The sequence below is a fragment of the Bombus vosnesenskii genome, unplaced genomic scaffold, assembly GCF_011952255.1.
Source record: "Bombus vosnesenskii isolate JDL3184/JDL3185 unplaced genomic scaffold, Bvos_JDL3184-5_v1.1 scf7180000013265, whole genome shotgun sequence".
NCBI classification, from domain to species: Eukaryota; Metazoa; Arthropoda; class Insecta; order Hymenoptera; family Apidae; genus Bombus; species Bombus vosnesenskii.
The window spans coordinates 1,465,536-1,479,999 of NW_022882925.1; the positions used below are offsets into that span (position 1 = coordinate 1,465,536).

General features: G+C 37.6%; 1 protein-coding gene across 8 annotated transcripts in view; it reads right to left on the minus strand.

Annotated features, from left to right (window-relative positions):
* Window positions 1-14,464, minus strand: part of LOC117243392 (potassium voltage-gated channel subfamily H member 6) — a 142,404-nt gene that overhangs the window by 80,949 nt on the left and 46,991 nt on the right. For all 8 annotated transcript variants that reach the window (XM_033510831.1, XM_033510838.1, XM_033510835.1 and 5 more), the window contains exon 4: window positions 11,168-11,318. In XM_033510831.1, the coding sequence (XP_033366722.1) occupies window positions 11,168-11,318 (151 nt within the window). The remainder of the gene's footprint in view (window positions 1-11,167; window positions 11,319-14,464) is intronic.

Consider the following 14,464-nt stretch of genomic DNA (forward strand, 5'->3'; position numbering starts at 1 on the left):
CTGTACCGTTAATTCGCCGTTAATTCACTGTTAATTCGAGGAAATCACGATTGAGGATCATCGTCCATACCGTGAGATCGATACGCGTTTACGCTATTGAGCAACGTGTTTACACTATTACATTTACGTAATAGCATTTGTGTTATTGACGCACATGATGCGTCCATTTAATTATTTAAGTGACGTATCAAATGACACAGAAAAATAAAGGAAACATTTTTAAGATAAAAACATTTTCTGCGATAAATAGTGTAACTTCAATAACGACTTGTTGTGTTTTATTTAATAATCCGATTTCCAGTGTCCACAATGATTCTTATCAATACTCGAACATCTCTGTCCGGATAAATCTCGAATTTTCAAGAAAATCAAAGAGACATTTTGCTCGAAGGTTAAACATCGTTCTGTTATATAATTTCCCTTCTTTTGCCCTCTGTTCTTTAATCGTATTTCGTGGATCACTGCAGTGTGCGTTGAATATTCGTTTTAATCAGCCGTAGCCAATTTACAGGGAAGAATGGCTAATGAATTACAAGTTTTTCACGTCTCCGCATGCCGCACCCTATCCATCCTATTATAGCACGCTAATACGTTGAAAGAGTTCCCAAGGGCCAACGCAAAATCACATTTGCATGTGCGTCGTTCAAACGCGATTCGCGTTTTCGCACCTATTCCCTGCAAAGAGTCGCAAATTCTTTATGAATTCAAAACTACGAACCTCGACACTAATTCAATAGCGTTTTGAATAATTAATGATTCAGTTGTTCTCGCGTTCTCTAATGGATTTTATTTCTTTTTTTCTCTCTCCCACTTTTCTTTCTTTAATTCGAAAAACGTGAGATAGAAAAGTCACAGAGCTCGACCTCCTACTTTTACATCTCCTGTTTTACCGCTGCTTAAAATTTCGTTGATTTTTTCAATTCGTATTTCGAGACTTTCCTCTTGTGTACGCGACGAATCGTGTTCAGTCGATAAAATTGCTTTGACCCAGCAAATACTCTTTCGCAATTTCTTGTTAATCGCAGACCGAATAGAACGCTTTTGCTGTTTAGAAATCGACGAGTGCGTGCGAACACGCGAAGGCCTCTCTGAAAACAACCATAATGCGGCTCGATAGGAAACTAGCACGTTCCGTTTAGCAGCGAATTATTGTCGTTCTTGTTCTCGAATTTTAGGATAACTCGTAATTGAAATATCACGCATCGTCGTCAAGTTACACTTGCGGGCCTGTTATCCGGAGACCTTGTGCGTATGATCCGCAATACAGTAATTGATACAACACTAATTTTCAATTATCTGCGTAAGTAATCGTCAGTTAGCATATTTGCAACTCTGAATTAGTCTTTGTACTGTAAAGTGGCGTGGGTAGCTTTCTCGGAAAATGTTGTATAAATGTAATTTGGAAAAATTCTTACATCAAATAAGACAATTCTATTATGGGCCATTACGACGAGCAACTTCAGCAACGAAGGAATCTTCTAAGACAGAATTGCAACAATAGGAAAAACGCAAACACCTGGCAAAGGAATCTCCGAGGATCAGCGATATTATAAAAGTGCAAATATGTAGAAAAATCTCGATCGTAGAAAGGATATACAAAGAATGAAGATTCCAGCAATAACTAGAATTCATAAGAGAAGGGAAGCAGTAAAACTTTGTAACATTTAATATTTTAAAGCTGCTAGCAGCGTATTTATCCAAAATATGAAAAAGTCGAAATCGTACCAACGATTAAATATTCGTACGTGTGTAAAGCCATTTTTATGAAGTGTGTAAATATTTTTATGTAAGAACAGCGTAAAGTATACGAACAATAGGTACAATATCCAACAGTAAAGATTGAGTCACAGCTAGAGTATAATTTATACGGTCGTGACAGTGATTTCACATGCTTATTTTCCGAGAATTCTATCAATTCGCTCGTTTTAACGGTCCAAGTACATAAACTTTGGACGTTCGAACGATTTTACTGCATCTCGCTGCCACTGGGTCTTCCACAACAATAAAATAAATTAAACGCGAAATATGCTTGGTCCTCAGCCATTTAAACTCGCCAGCAAGTGGCTTCCATCTTGAACTATAGCGGTTATTAATGTTTAGTGATACGAATGATCTTGCCTCGCCAAAAACATTACTTACAACTAGGTACAACATTTCTCATAGCCGTAACTTCGCAATGAATAGCTTCAACCCGCCATTCGATGATTAAATGCCGTTATACTTCACTGTTTACCTAATTCCAATTTAGCCATCCTCGCGTCGATTCGTTATACCCGAAACTCGAAAACGATCCCACCAAAAAGCTTCGCTTAAGCGTCTCCAATTACGAAAACCATCGTAACTTTCCGAAACGAGCGAGGTAAGACCTAGATTTCTTCGAATCCCCCTTCTCCTCCGAATCTTCTGGAATTCACGGGAAACGAGCATGGAACAATGTCGCCGACTTGAAACAAGAAACTCCTCTCAACTTCGAGCCTTTCTCCGGGTTTAAAAGTCAACTTTGGCACGGATATACTTTGAATTATCGGTTCTCTCCATTTGAGACTCGTAGCTTTCGTTAGGCTAAATTACTTTTCCTATTGAAAAGGCAACGCTTCGTTTCGCTTAAATTGTTTCCAGTAGTATTATCTATTGGAATTATTTCATCGTCCTAAGTGTTGGATTTTAACTGTTTATAAATTAACAATTTCGTATTGCTGAAATTGTTCCGACTCATCGGCAAATTCCACTTCTAAAAGTGCGTCAAAAGTTTATTTATTTGTTCGTTAGGAAGATCGTTAAAAATCGGGATGAAAAGGAATCGAATGTACGGTTAACGATTAATTAGAATTAATTACTCTCGGAGCAAACTGCGTGCAATTAGTGTCGAAAAGATAATGCTTTTAATGACGATTCCCTTAAACATCGTTATCTTCAGAATGATTGCTAAAAGAAATAATCGATTATCATTTTGATCAAAGCACGATCTTTCTCTAAAGTAAAAAGTTTACGAACACTTATAACTATCAGTGAAAATAAATTTTGTCAATTAATTTTGCCGATTAATGAGTCGGAATTACCTGACTGATCTTTCCAGTATTGAAATCAACTCCCCTATCTGACGTTATTTTTAAGAAGAAACATCGCCTACTGCGGGAAATTTTTTAAAATACGTATTAATCTAGTAGCGTTGCGCTCCATTTCCGGTCCAGGTATGTCCCTTGAGGCCACCATGTAAGTTAGATATGCTTTGACGTTGCCACGAGTTTAATGCAGCTTTCGACTCGTATTATGGTCACGCACGCTCCTTATTGCGAGATAAAATCTTCAGGCTCAAACCAACGCCTTCATTCATCTCCTTCACGCCTTCTTTTTTCATTCTTATTCAAGCAGGTTCATTCACAGCCTCTATTTATTCACGCGATGCCTCTATCTCTTCACGATCGTTGAAAGATCCGGCGCATAGAACCGCGCTCTTCAAACAGACCTCGAGGAGCATTTTCTGCTCGAATTGAACGTAAACGGATTTTCATTTCTTTACAGGAAAACTGTTTCGATGGCACAGAAATTTAATTGCTTGATATATCTATGTTCGAACGAAGATAAATACGAGCCTTTCAGCAGTCAAGCTAACCAACTTTGTTTTTTATTACTTCCTTAATTTCAATAGACAAGTACGCGATTAATATTTAATTCTCGAGAAGCAAATATAGTATCTATCTCTTCGTAAGTTCACCCGTTACAAGATGATAACACTAGCGATAACAAATACTCTGACGTACTAAATCAAAATTTGAACACGGCGAGAGAGAAGTTAAAACGCGTTTCTATTCCCTCTGTGAGTAGTCTTGTCGCAGTCACCTGATCGTTTCTCAGTCCCCCACACCGCGACGCAACGTTCACCGACCTCCCACGTTCTACCGCCCCCAAATTCAACCTCCCTCCAACGCTAATATCAACCTCTCTGCAACGTTTACCTTCCCCTAATTTTTACTTCCACGTTTATCTCCCAACGTTTACCTGTCAACCTTAACTTCCCCCGAATATTTGCCTCTTCAAACATCTTCTCTTGCGAGAAGGAAGTTCTCTTAGACGACTCATATCCACGAGTGAAGAATGTCAGGATAAAAACCATTCGCAAACGTTAACCTCCCCCCCCGATATTAATCTTAACTTAACATTTTCCAATGTTGACACCCTATCAATGTTAATACGTGCCGCTTTGATTTCTCTCGGCGTTAACATCCCCCAATGTGTTTACCTTTGCCAAGTTAAGGGCGGGAGAAGGTAAACGTTGAGAAGGCGGCCTCCGAATTTTCATTTCTGTCCCGAATCCTCGTTCAAATGCCGCACTGTACGACGCGACGTTGCGTGTTCAACGGGGCTCACCTTGAAGCGCGCAGTAAAACCGGGACATTTCTCTTTGTCACTGTAAAGTTGCAGCTGTAATCAAGCTCTTACCGTTAATCAGTAGCTAGCTACGACTAAACTTTCTTTTCTCTGGAACCTCCCGCTCTCCCCAGACTAACAGAACCGCACACCGCAGACTTTGCACACTGGATGATTAACTCGGAGCAATTGTTGCTTCATTGGTGGATCGCTTCGGTGTTTAATCGTTACAGGGGCGCAAGGTAGAGAATTTTTAAATATTTTATATATTTCAGTTTTCAAGAATCTTATTTTTTCACGGTGTCCGTTGCTTCGAGTCCTGCAGATTTATTTTGTGGCTATTTGTATCTCTCAGTGTACGTAGCAACCAACCAACGTAGGAAATCTTGGCAATTAGTAAAGCTGAATCGAGATCGACTCGCGTGATTCCACCATAATCCCGATTTCATGACGTACCTCTATTCCCTGCGGGGAACAAACCTTCTAATTACCCAGCTATTAACCATTTGCATCAAAGGTCTACCAAGTTCCACCATATCACCTAAATCACAACCTCCGACAAAACCACCACATTTTCGTCCTCAAAAAATTACTCTTCCTCCAACTTTCAAAAAAGTAAAAGAAGAAAAAGATTTTAAAAATCCAGATATAGCAGATGTGAATCTGCAAATGTTTGCATCGTTGGCAGATACCCGTCATAAACACGCCGACCAACCTCGAAATTCTCGACAATCGGTCCCGCTCCGAGATTGTCGGCCCACAATTTCTTTTTTCTTTTCTTTTCCAGCAGATCCCTATCGCTGTTGCGAAATTACCATCGCGTGCCCCCTTGGCTGCCATCGAATCTTTTTTCCACGGTTCGTCGGAATTTTCAAGGTACCCGTCATCGTCGCCGCGCAACTTTCTGATCGTTTTCCGCTCGGTGGTTGCGTGTCGAAACAGTACACCTGGTTTTACCTTGAAGAGAAGAACACCACAGCGTGCACGCTGTCTCCGTTAGTTGCTGTCTGACTCCAAGGTCGCAGCTGCGATCGTATTATTCTCTGTCGTTCGTCGTGCCTCGCGGTTCCGGGGATTGTTTATGTCGCACCAACCCTCTTGCGTGTTAAGCTTCCGACCACCAGTGTCATCCTTTCGCTAAGTCTTACATAGACATTGCAAGACAATGCATCATTCCAGCGTGACCTAGTCTAATATTTAAATATTATAGTGTAGTATCGTGGAAATTAAGATATCAATTGTTTCCCGATTACTTACAATTTATTAATTGGACAGAAAACGATGTTTGTTTAACTGAAACTAAATGCGATACTCGTATCTATCTCAAATAACTTTACAGTTATTTGGCAACTCTCGTCACAACGAATCTAACACTCTCTCTTTCTCTCTCTCACTAGCAACTCTAACAACTCTACAACACTGACAACTCGATCAATTCTCTCAACTCTACTCTCCGACGTCTCGATCAACTCTGACTCTCGCAACACACACACTTTTCGTCTCGCATACTCTGACCTCTCGGTCATCCCCCCTTGAAACACGAAACCGTCCTTCTGCTCTAACGTTGTTTATTGCTTTCTCACATCACTGTAAGAACTGTAGTCACATAGGAGCTCTTAAATGTAAACGAACCACAGAAAGACGACGCACACGGTTTTTTCAGATTTCAACCGACCTCTAATTCAAATTACTTTACGATATTAGAATAGTTTATACGTAGGATTTTTATATATTCGTAGGAAATTGAAAGATAAAAATGTACAAAATACAATACGATCACTTAAATTACGGTTTAATTACGAATTGTTTGCTCGTGATAGCATCCACGCCACTTGAAAATTCATCCGTGAATTCGTCAATGTATTTTATAAACGTAATGATTTTCGCAAACCGCAAATTGTCGTGAAATAAAATCATTGCGTGGAAAATGATGTTAATGGCTCTAGGTTAAAGCTATTCATTTTAATTCAGCTGTATCGAATTCGCATTGTACTTACAACGTTGTTTGTGCTCGCTAATCCAACCTAATTAAAAATTATTTAGGCAATAAATCATAATGTTTCCCCTGGAAATATTACACGTTGCGCCGTATAGATTTTTCAACTAATTGAGAACACGAAGTTGGAAAAAGTGGTTAATTTCAAGCAACTGGTAAGCTATAAAAATTTGCACGAACAACGAGAAGATTTCCTTAATCCGTAAAGTGGAAAAACAAAAATCTTATTCAAAGATTTTTCAGCGAATTAGGTTAATGAATATCGATCTGATGGTAACTCTGGTGGAAATTGGTTTCTCCAAGCAATTAAAGTATTAAAATCACCCGAATCGATAGCGTGCAACGCATTTCCTGTTTCTGGTGACATTCTTTCCGCGATAGTTCTCCGAAAATATAAGTCTCATCTGTCTTGGCGATTCGTACTGGACGAGAAACTGCGACCGTGCCAGCTGCCTTTTATCGGAAATACCGTCGAAAACATATTTTTCTTTCACTTGCCCTAGAAGCGGCCAGTGATAAACGTAACTCTGCTTTACAACGCTGTGAAATACGCGTGTAACTTTTCCTGCAAGACAGCCAATTCTCGCCCGGTTTCTCGTTTGATTATTTAAGTACAATTGCTCACGGAATTATTCGAATACTTCTAGATAACTTAATAACAAGATACTTCATGCAAATATTGTATTTATTGATTATAGTATACTTGTTGATTGTATTAATAAACCCTCGAGATTTCTGGTTGAACTACCCTTAACACATATTTTATCCTTAAAATAACTATTTAGTGGTGGCCATGTTGTGCCAAATATACGTTAGTAGTAAATATCTCATAATTTCTATTATACGTGTCTCATTATCGAGCTGATAATATTACAAGACATTTCAATCCTCGTTAAAGATATTTAACGAGGAAAATATTCCAAACCAATACTTTACTCTAAGATTAAATATCCTAAAATGAACGCAATTTTTCCAAGGATGTAGTATCGAAAATTTAATCAATTTGATCAACAACATTACTCTATGGCAGTATCGAGCAAACGTGCAAATCGTATTAAATTTCCGTAGAATAAAAGTCACGAAACTTGCTGGGGAAACTTGTCACGAAAATGTTCGACTTTCGAAGGTATTTATCAAGCTAAATTCATCGATAGCAGATTTATCCTCTTGATACTGAAATCCGAGTGCTGCGCTTCGTAAGCAAAATTTGCATTGACGAACGAGGCGGCGAAAGGCACGAGGAAAGTTTAAGAAGCGTTCGGTGATAAAATCGATGGAGAAAGATAACTGTTAAAAGATCGGCTGAGAGATTGCTGGCGCGGTAGCAATTGTAGTGCTACAATTGCCAAGACCGGAATTGCTTCTAGCTAAGGATGTTCGATCGTTCGTCGATTACGAAAGATAAGGAAGCAAGCCACAAAAGAAGGATATAAAGAGAAACGGCGATGGTAAGTTGATCTTGATTCCTTGAAAAGAAACGTCCTGTTCCTTCTACACGGGGAAATGGCAATTTCTTCGATCGAGAAGTTAATGTTACTTATAGAAATCGACGACGTTTGCTTCGCTTGGTTCTACGTGACAATTCGAAAGATATAATACTTAATTGACGCGGTGATAGACATGCAACTGTTATAACAAGTATTTGCACATACTTTCACTTTCCAATGGAACATTTTTTATCAAGCTTTCTAAATCTCATTTGCATAGTATCAAAGTCTCTGTAGCTATACGAAATTTCCTTGGATGTAATTAATTAGCATGTAAACGCTATAATAGATACGATGGTGTATAAATACTTTTTGCACACAGCGTAGTACAGTAAAACTCCATTTATCCAACACGGTCGGGGAACAAGACGTGTCGGATAACTGGATCAGTCGGATAATAGGAGTTCACTAGTATTTCCCTTCCTTAGTTGTTTATTTATTCGTATAATGGGGGTTAATTTTCATATAACTGAATGTTGCTAAGCTGAAATTTGTAAACGCTAAGGCCAAAACATTCATTTGTATAAGCGTCACATGGCCTGCAATCAGATAGTAGGATTTCAGGAACATATTCGGTAAATCGGGCATTACAATGACACTGGACCGAATAAACGTCCCAGTTCGGATAAGCGAAGTTTTACCGTATATGTACTTTTTACCACCAGCGTTTTATTTCTTATTTTGGTTGTCGGACGAATTCCTAATTGATTAATTATTTATAGAATATTCATCGGCAATTTGACGAGTACCAATTAAGGGACCAACGCTACGAAATTGTCAAAATAGTAATATCAAACTATATAATATTGTAGTATTATAGCAATGGATTAATAAGTAACAAATACTTGGAAAACATTTTTATATCGACTCGTCCTTATTCACAGAAGTTCTATCATTTCATAAATGTCACGCGAAAATATGTCATCATGACAAAGATTTACGAGGTTCGAAAGAGAATCGTGATATTTACGATTTGTCACGAATCGCGTCCATAGACGAAAAGGAAGGATGAGAGGTTGCATAGACGGCGTTCACGTTGAAAGAAATACGCGTCACGATTCGTGAGCCATTCGTGCGGCAGAGATATCGATAAGGGTTGTTTACGAAACCCTTAATCAATTCAGTGGTACCACACGGAACTACTGTTTACTCGGGCGGATGCCAATATTTGATCTCGTGTCTGCTTTCGATCATCCCAGATTACTATGTTTTCCCCCCTCGCTGCCAAGCGAGATCCTATACATCGAGAAGTGTCTACCTTTGATGGTGGCACCTTGCACGAATCTTTCGAACGAGGTCCATTTTTTTTAGTATCATCACCTAACCAGTTAACTGTGTTTGACGTGTATACTCGCCGTCGCTTTTATTTATTTACGCACACTACGATCTAACCCCATGAGAGATTTATAAAATTAAATTCCCCAATTAACTGGTTAAATGAGTCATTCAAATATTCAGTATATTAATCCTGTCACAGATTGAAATAGTCGTTTTAGCAAAAGAAATAGAAGAACCAAGCTCACAGTAAATAAGTAAAATTGAAAAATTAATAGGTATCTATATTATTAAATGGAATGTAAATATTCCTTTATGAAAGACCGAAACTAAAGATTAACAATAAGCGTTCTGATGGTGAAATTCTAATAGCGAAATTCCAATAGCTTGTAAAAGCCTTAGGGAAATTTGTATTCTCTTGTTTTCCCTTCCTTGCCCTCTCTTCTTTTCTATACTGCTCCCATCATTGTTCCTTTCTTTTATTTTATGCTTTCTCCTTTATTTTGCCCCTTCGTCTTGTCTTCCTATCCCTTCTTCTCTGTCCTCTTAACTTTTCATCCCTCGTGCTATTCCGTTTTCTTCTTCCATCTATTTCGTCTCCCTTTTCCCTCTTTCGTCATTCTGTTCCCTTCTCTTTCTTCTTTTCCCATCCTGTACCATTTTTGCCCATTCGATTTTCATGTTAGATACTCTCCATAACCATATGTGTCGTATGAAAAATTTAATCAACCCAGAAGGGTACGTGGAACATTCGAATATTAAAACAGAATCGCACTCGACCCAAAATTCGCTCGCAAATACCAAGCACCACGAGCTACGAAATTCTAATCAACGTTCGAGCGAAACCATGGAAAGCTATCGTCGCCACGGAACATATCTGACACGTTTGAAAATTCAATTCAGCGAAACGCTACATAAAACGATTGAGATTTCTATTGCTCGGTTCTTTGCCGGCTTGTCCGACGATCGATTATCGGAATAGAGAACACGGGGCGGCACCGGTTAACGAGATATCGAAACGGCCATTCGGTGTTCACAAAGGTCCAACCGAATGCCAGCTTCATTGTCGGATACGCTGTAAAACCGGCGAGAACAATACATTGTATCATTAACGAGCCAAGTGTACTTAGTTAGGTCAGCTTCGTCAGTTTCTTAATTGGCTTCTGCACAACACCCGCAGTACGACAAATCAGCTCGCGCAACTCCAACTACCGGACAAGCCCAGCAGCAACTTCTGAATCAAGACATTTTCTGGACCAATTATGTACGATGCAAGTGAAATTCCACGCGAGATTCTTTTTTCGACAAGGAAATTTCGCGAAATTTCATACAAGACGGTGATTTCGTTGCGCCATAATCAATCCCTGCAGCTTTTTATTGCAGGTTAATTTTCTGATCGTGATTTTATTTATTACGCGAAGAAATTGTGACCGAAGAGAGCCTGGTTTCCATATAATTTTGTTACTATTTTCTTTGCTTACTTCCAATTTGATACTATCGTGAAAGATATATCGATATATCATGTAACATACATATAAAATATAGAGAAAGATATTCGTGTTTCGCAAATCTCCTCAATTTCATATGGATCGATCGCAATGAAAGAAACAATTGCTTGTATAGATAGATTGGCAATAAATCTATGAAGGATAATTTGACAAATTTTAATTAAACATTACGATTGCTGATGTTTGTAAAACGGGCCAACCTTTTCCAGAAACTAAAAAACTCGTATAATTTCAATTGACTAATAACCTCACTGATAGCCCATTATTGCAGTTGACGCAACTATAACAATCGATTAAAAATGTAAAATAAAATGGAAAGAAACCTTCGATATTTCAACAATAAGAAATAAATTCTTCGCGCTTTTCGCGTCTTCTAAGTTCCATTTCTTTGCCATTAATATTCCCACTAAGCTGTACCGCATATCATAAATTAAATGAAAGCAGTACGATAAACTTATTTGCTTTCCTATCTTAGTCCTCGATTCAACGTGCGGAAGTTCGATGAAATATTAAACGAAAGTTGGAAAACTCACCAGTTCTCAGAGGCGTCCTCGTCGAGGATGGTCCCGTCAGCAAGTCGATGAGGTAAGTTGGTCGTGGTTCTCGGTCGATTCCTGACCCTTGGTGGACCAACGACACCGGTCCTGGAGAGGCCAGCACGAAAGGACGCCCTTGCCCTGTCGACTGCTCGAGTCAACGTCATTGAATCTTATTAGTGATTGTTAGTAGAAACTGCTAGCTATGCATCGAAGAAAATATATATTGCGAAAAATCACGTATTACCATATCGTTTCGATGAAAAATTTCCATCAAACCGTTAGTAGTTTGTTATCGTTAAATTGCAGACGTTTATGCATTCATGGGAAATTTAATTTTTAAGACGCACAAATACACGCTATGTCCGTATACAATCCGAGAAATATTGCAATTTATATTTTTTTTAAATTGCGTAGATAACATCTAACATCAATTTTTAATCACTTTTACAACTACTAACTAACTATTTCGGGAGCGATAAAGATATATCGTTATAAATAATAATGTCGAAGGAATATACTTGAACAAAAATTAATGATTTTTACAAATACAATCAGTATTTGAATTAATACGTAACAGATTGCGTAATGTACAGAAATGTATAAAATATGCAAAATGAAGCACTCGTTGTAATAGTTAGGGAAACAAATTTCTATTTAAAATTTGCATAGACCTTTACAATTTACTTAGAATTTTCTTGTATTTCATTAAATTCGTGATTATTTTACAAACCGGTGAGCATAATACTGGCATAATAATGAAGATAATACTACCGGAACAATATTATCAGAAAAAGTTTTCCAACGTTGTTCTATACGTGCTACTTTCCGCAATATATTTTTCTCATCGAACTCGGGTGTTTGAGTGAGTTACGCGTAAACGAAGTTAGTCACCGGTTGGATTAAACAAACTTTCGCTGGAGTGAGAGGAAATAGGATCATGAATCGCGTTGCACGGACACCTGAGAGCACTGAGGGCACGGACAATGACTCTGCTTGGAAAATTAACGCTTTGAATACGCTGAACGCTATGAGAAAAATTGTGTTTTTAGGAGAAAAATCTGAGAAAAGTAATAATTGGAAAAAGTGAGCGACAAATTTAGAAAATAGAATAAAACATACAAATTTTTACAAGTGGCGTGGTGGTACAGTTTCTCCAGACTAGGCAAATATTTTCAACGCAGATAATTCGATGGAAAAAGATTAATTTGACTCGCAATAAAATTTCTTGTACCTTATACTATAATCGAACACAATTTTTCACTAAGTTCGAAAACTTATCTGAATAAATGTTAACACCTAATCAATATTCACTTGCAGTTCGATAATCATCAATTACTACGAGTTATGCTGAACTGTATAGAAATTATATGGAAGGACCAGATGGTACGAAACTGTCGATTTATCGTTATATGCACGATTGGATCGTTGGCACACGAATTCTACGAGCCTCTGTATGATCATCGTAAAGCTTTTTGATTTTGGGCCAAGCGCGAGTCGTTGAACTTCACGTACCGAAATACAATAACTGCTTTACATTCGATCACATGAACGAAAAGGTACTAGCAAAATTCAAAAGGAAATATCGAAGAATTCTATTGAAAAAGGTATTGCGAATTTTCAGATTCTTCTTTAGGCCATGTATATTGTATTTGTAAAACTATGAAAAAAGATAGTGACTGTAACAAACCGTAAAATGAATCCCTTTGTGCGTTTCAAAAGCAAAATAGTGAACATTTTTCATCTTGATAGGATACAAAAATCCAATAAAGTGTAAAATTCTAGTAAAAAAAAAAAAGATCAATAATACATATTCTCGCTAGAAAGTTTTAAGACAATTTAAATTGGCACTTTATACGACAAAGAAACTAAGTAACGTATAAAGCGCCAATATATTACGAGAATTGCGAGAAGGTGTGATTTAAAATTCATAACCTAAATCATATGTTGAAGTTTTGTTAAAAATAAAAAGTGTACTTACTGCTTTGAAACAAAATATAGCGAAGGAAATGAGTTATAACAGTTTATGCGAGTTTGTCACAAATTGGCCGTTGGACAGCCGCTACCTTTCCTCACAGTTGAACAATATAAATGATTTAGGAAACGCAAGAATCCGTTTAAAATCCTACACGAAGATAAAGGAATCATCGCTCTTGTCGAGGACGAAGATTAAAAAAGAAAGAGCATGGAAACGGAAGGTGTTTGCGATTGGAAGCGATGGGTGCAATTTTCTCCGATGCTCAGGGCCATCGATCGTTATTAAACAGCGACAAAGGCATCCCTCTTTCTCACACGATGTCCCTCGAAATAACAGCTCGTTAGAAAAAGAAACTCGAAGATTGATTGGGTCGTTTCACATAATTGTCCTTCTTATAAAGCGTATAACAACGATCAGCCTTGTGTCTTTAGATGTTACATGCGTTGGATAAAAAATGAAATGCATCCTTCATCCTATTACCAAGGGAGTAAAAGAAATTCTTGGAATCGTTAAAAAAGAAATGAAAGGAAAAAGAAAGACGAAAGAGGTCGTGTAATAGGAAACGAGTCGATGAAAAATCGACAGAAAATTAATCGGTTGGCAAGAAATAAATACGATATCAGTTTCTATCGACGTTAAAGCTTGCGCTCGTAGTACGATCAGATTTAATTAAAAATTGTTTGGCAATGATTACAATTTTCGATTCTCGTTGAAACTTCGAGTAAAATATCACGGAAATACATAGAGTGGCTCGCGGCGATATTCCAACATTTACCATGGAAAACTTTCCTATGCTTTTACGTTATTGTATGCATGTTCATATAAAAAACATTTTAAAATTTCATTATGTATACTCGCACTGAATATTCTGTAGCTTCTATGTTGATTTTCAAATTTGCTTCGTACTTTACCAACATAATCATGACAGTCGGGTTTCATTACGGTACAGTGAAAATTTCAAATGTTTTGCATAACACGCACAAAGTACTGATAAAGAGTTTCTATAGATATTTGTGACATTTATCACAGAAACCTACTAGGTATGTATTGTACGTTTCACATGAAACATTTTTGAAGTTCCATTAATATTGTAACGAGACACGATTATTACGATAATTAATATAAATTTGAAACCAACTGAAAAACCTATATAGCAGTTGCAAGGTATCTATTGCAAATATATTTCTAGTATAAAATTAATACACGTCATAAATAGCGATTTTAAACGTGCAATATTTGTTAAAAATGGTTCCATCGTGGTATATCGATATAATGGAAATGTTTCACTGGGCGAAATTCTTCGATATTTTACACAG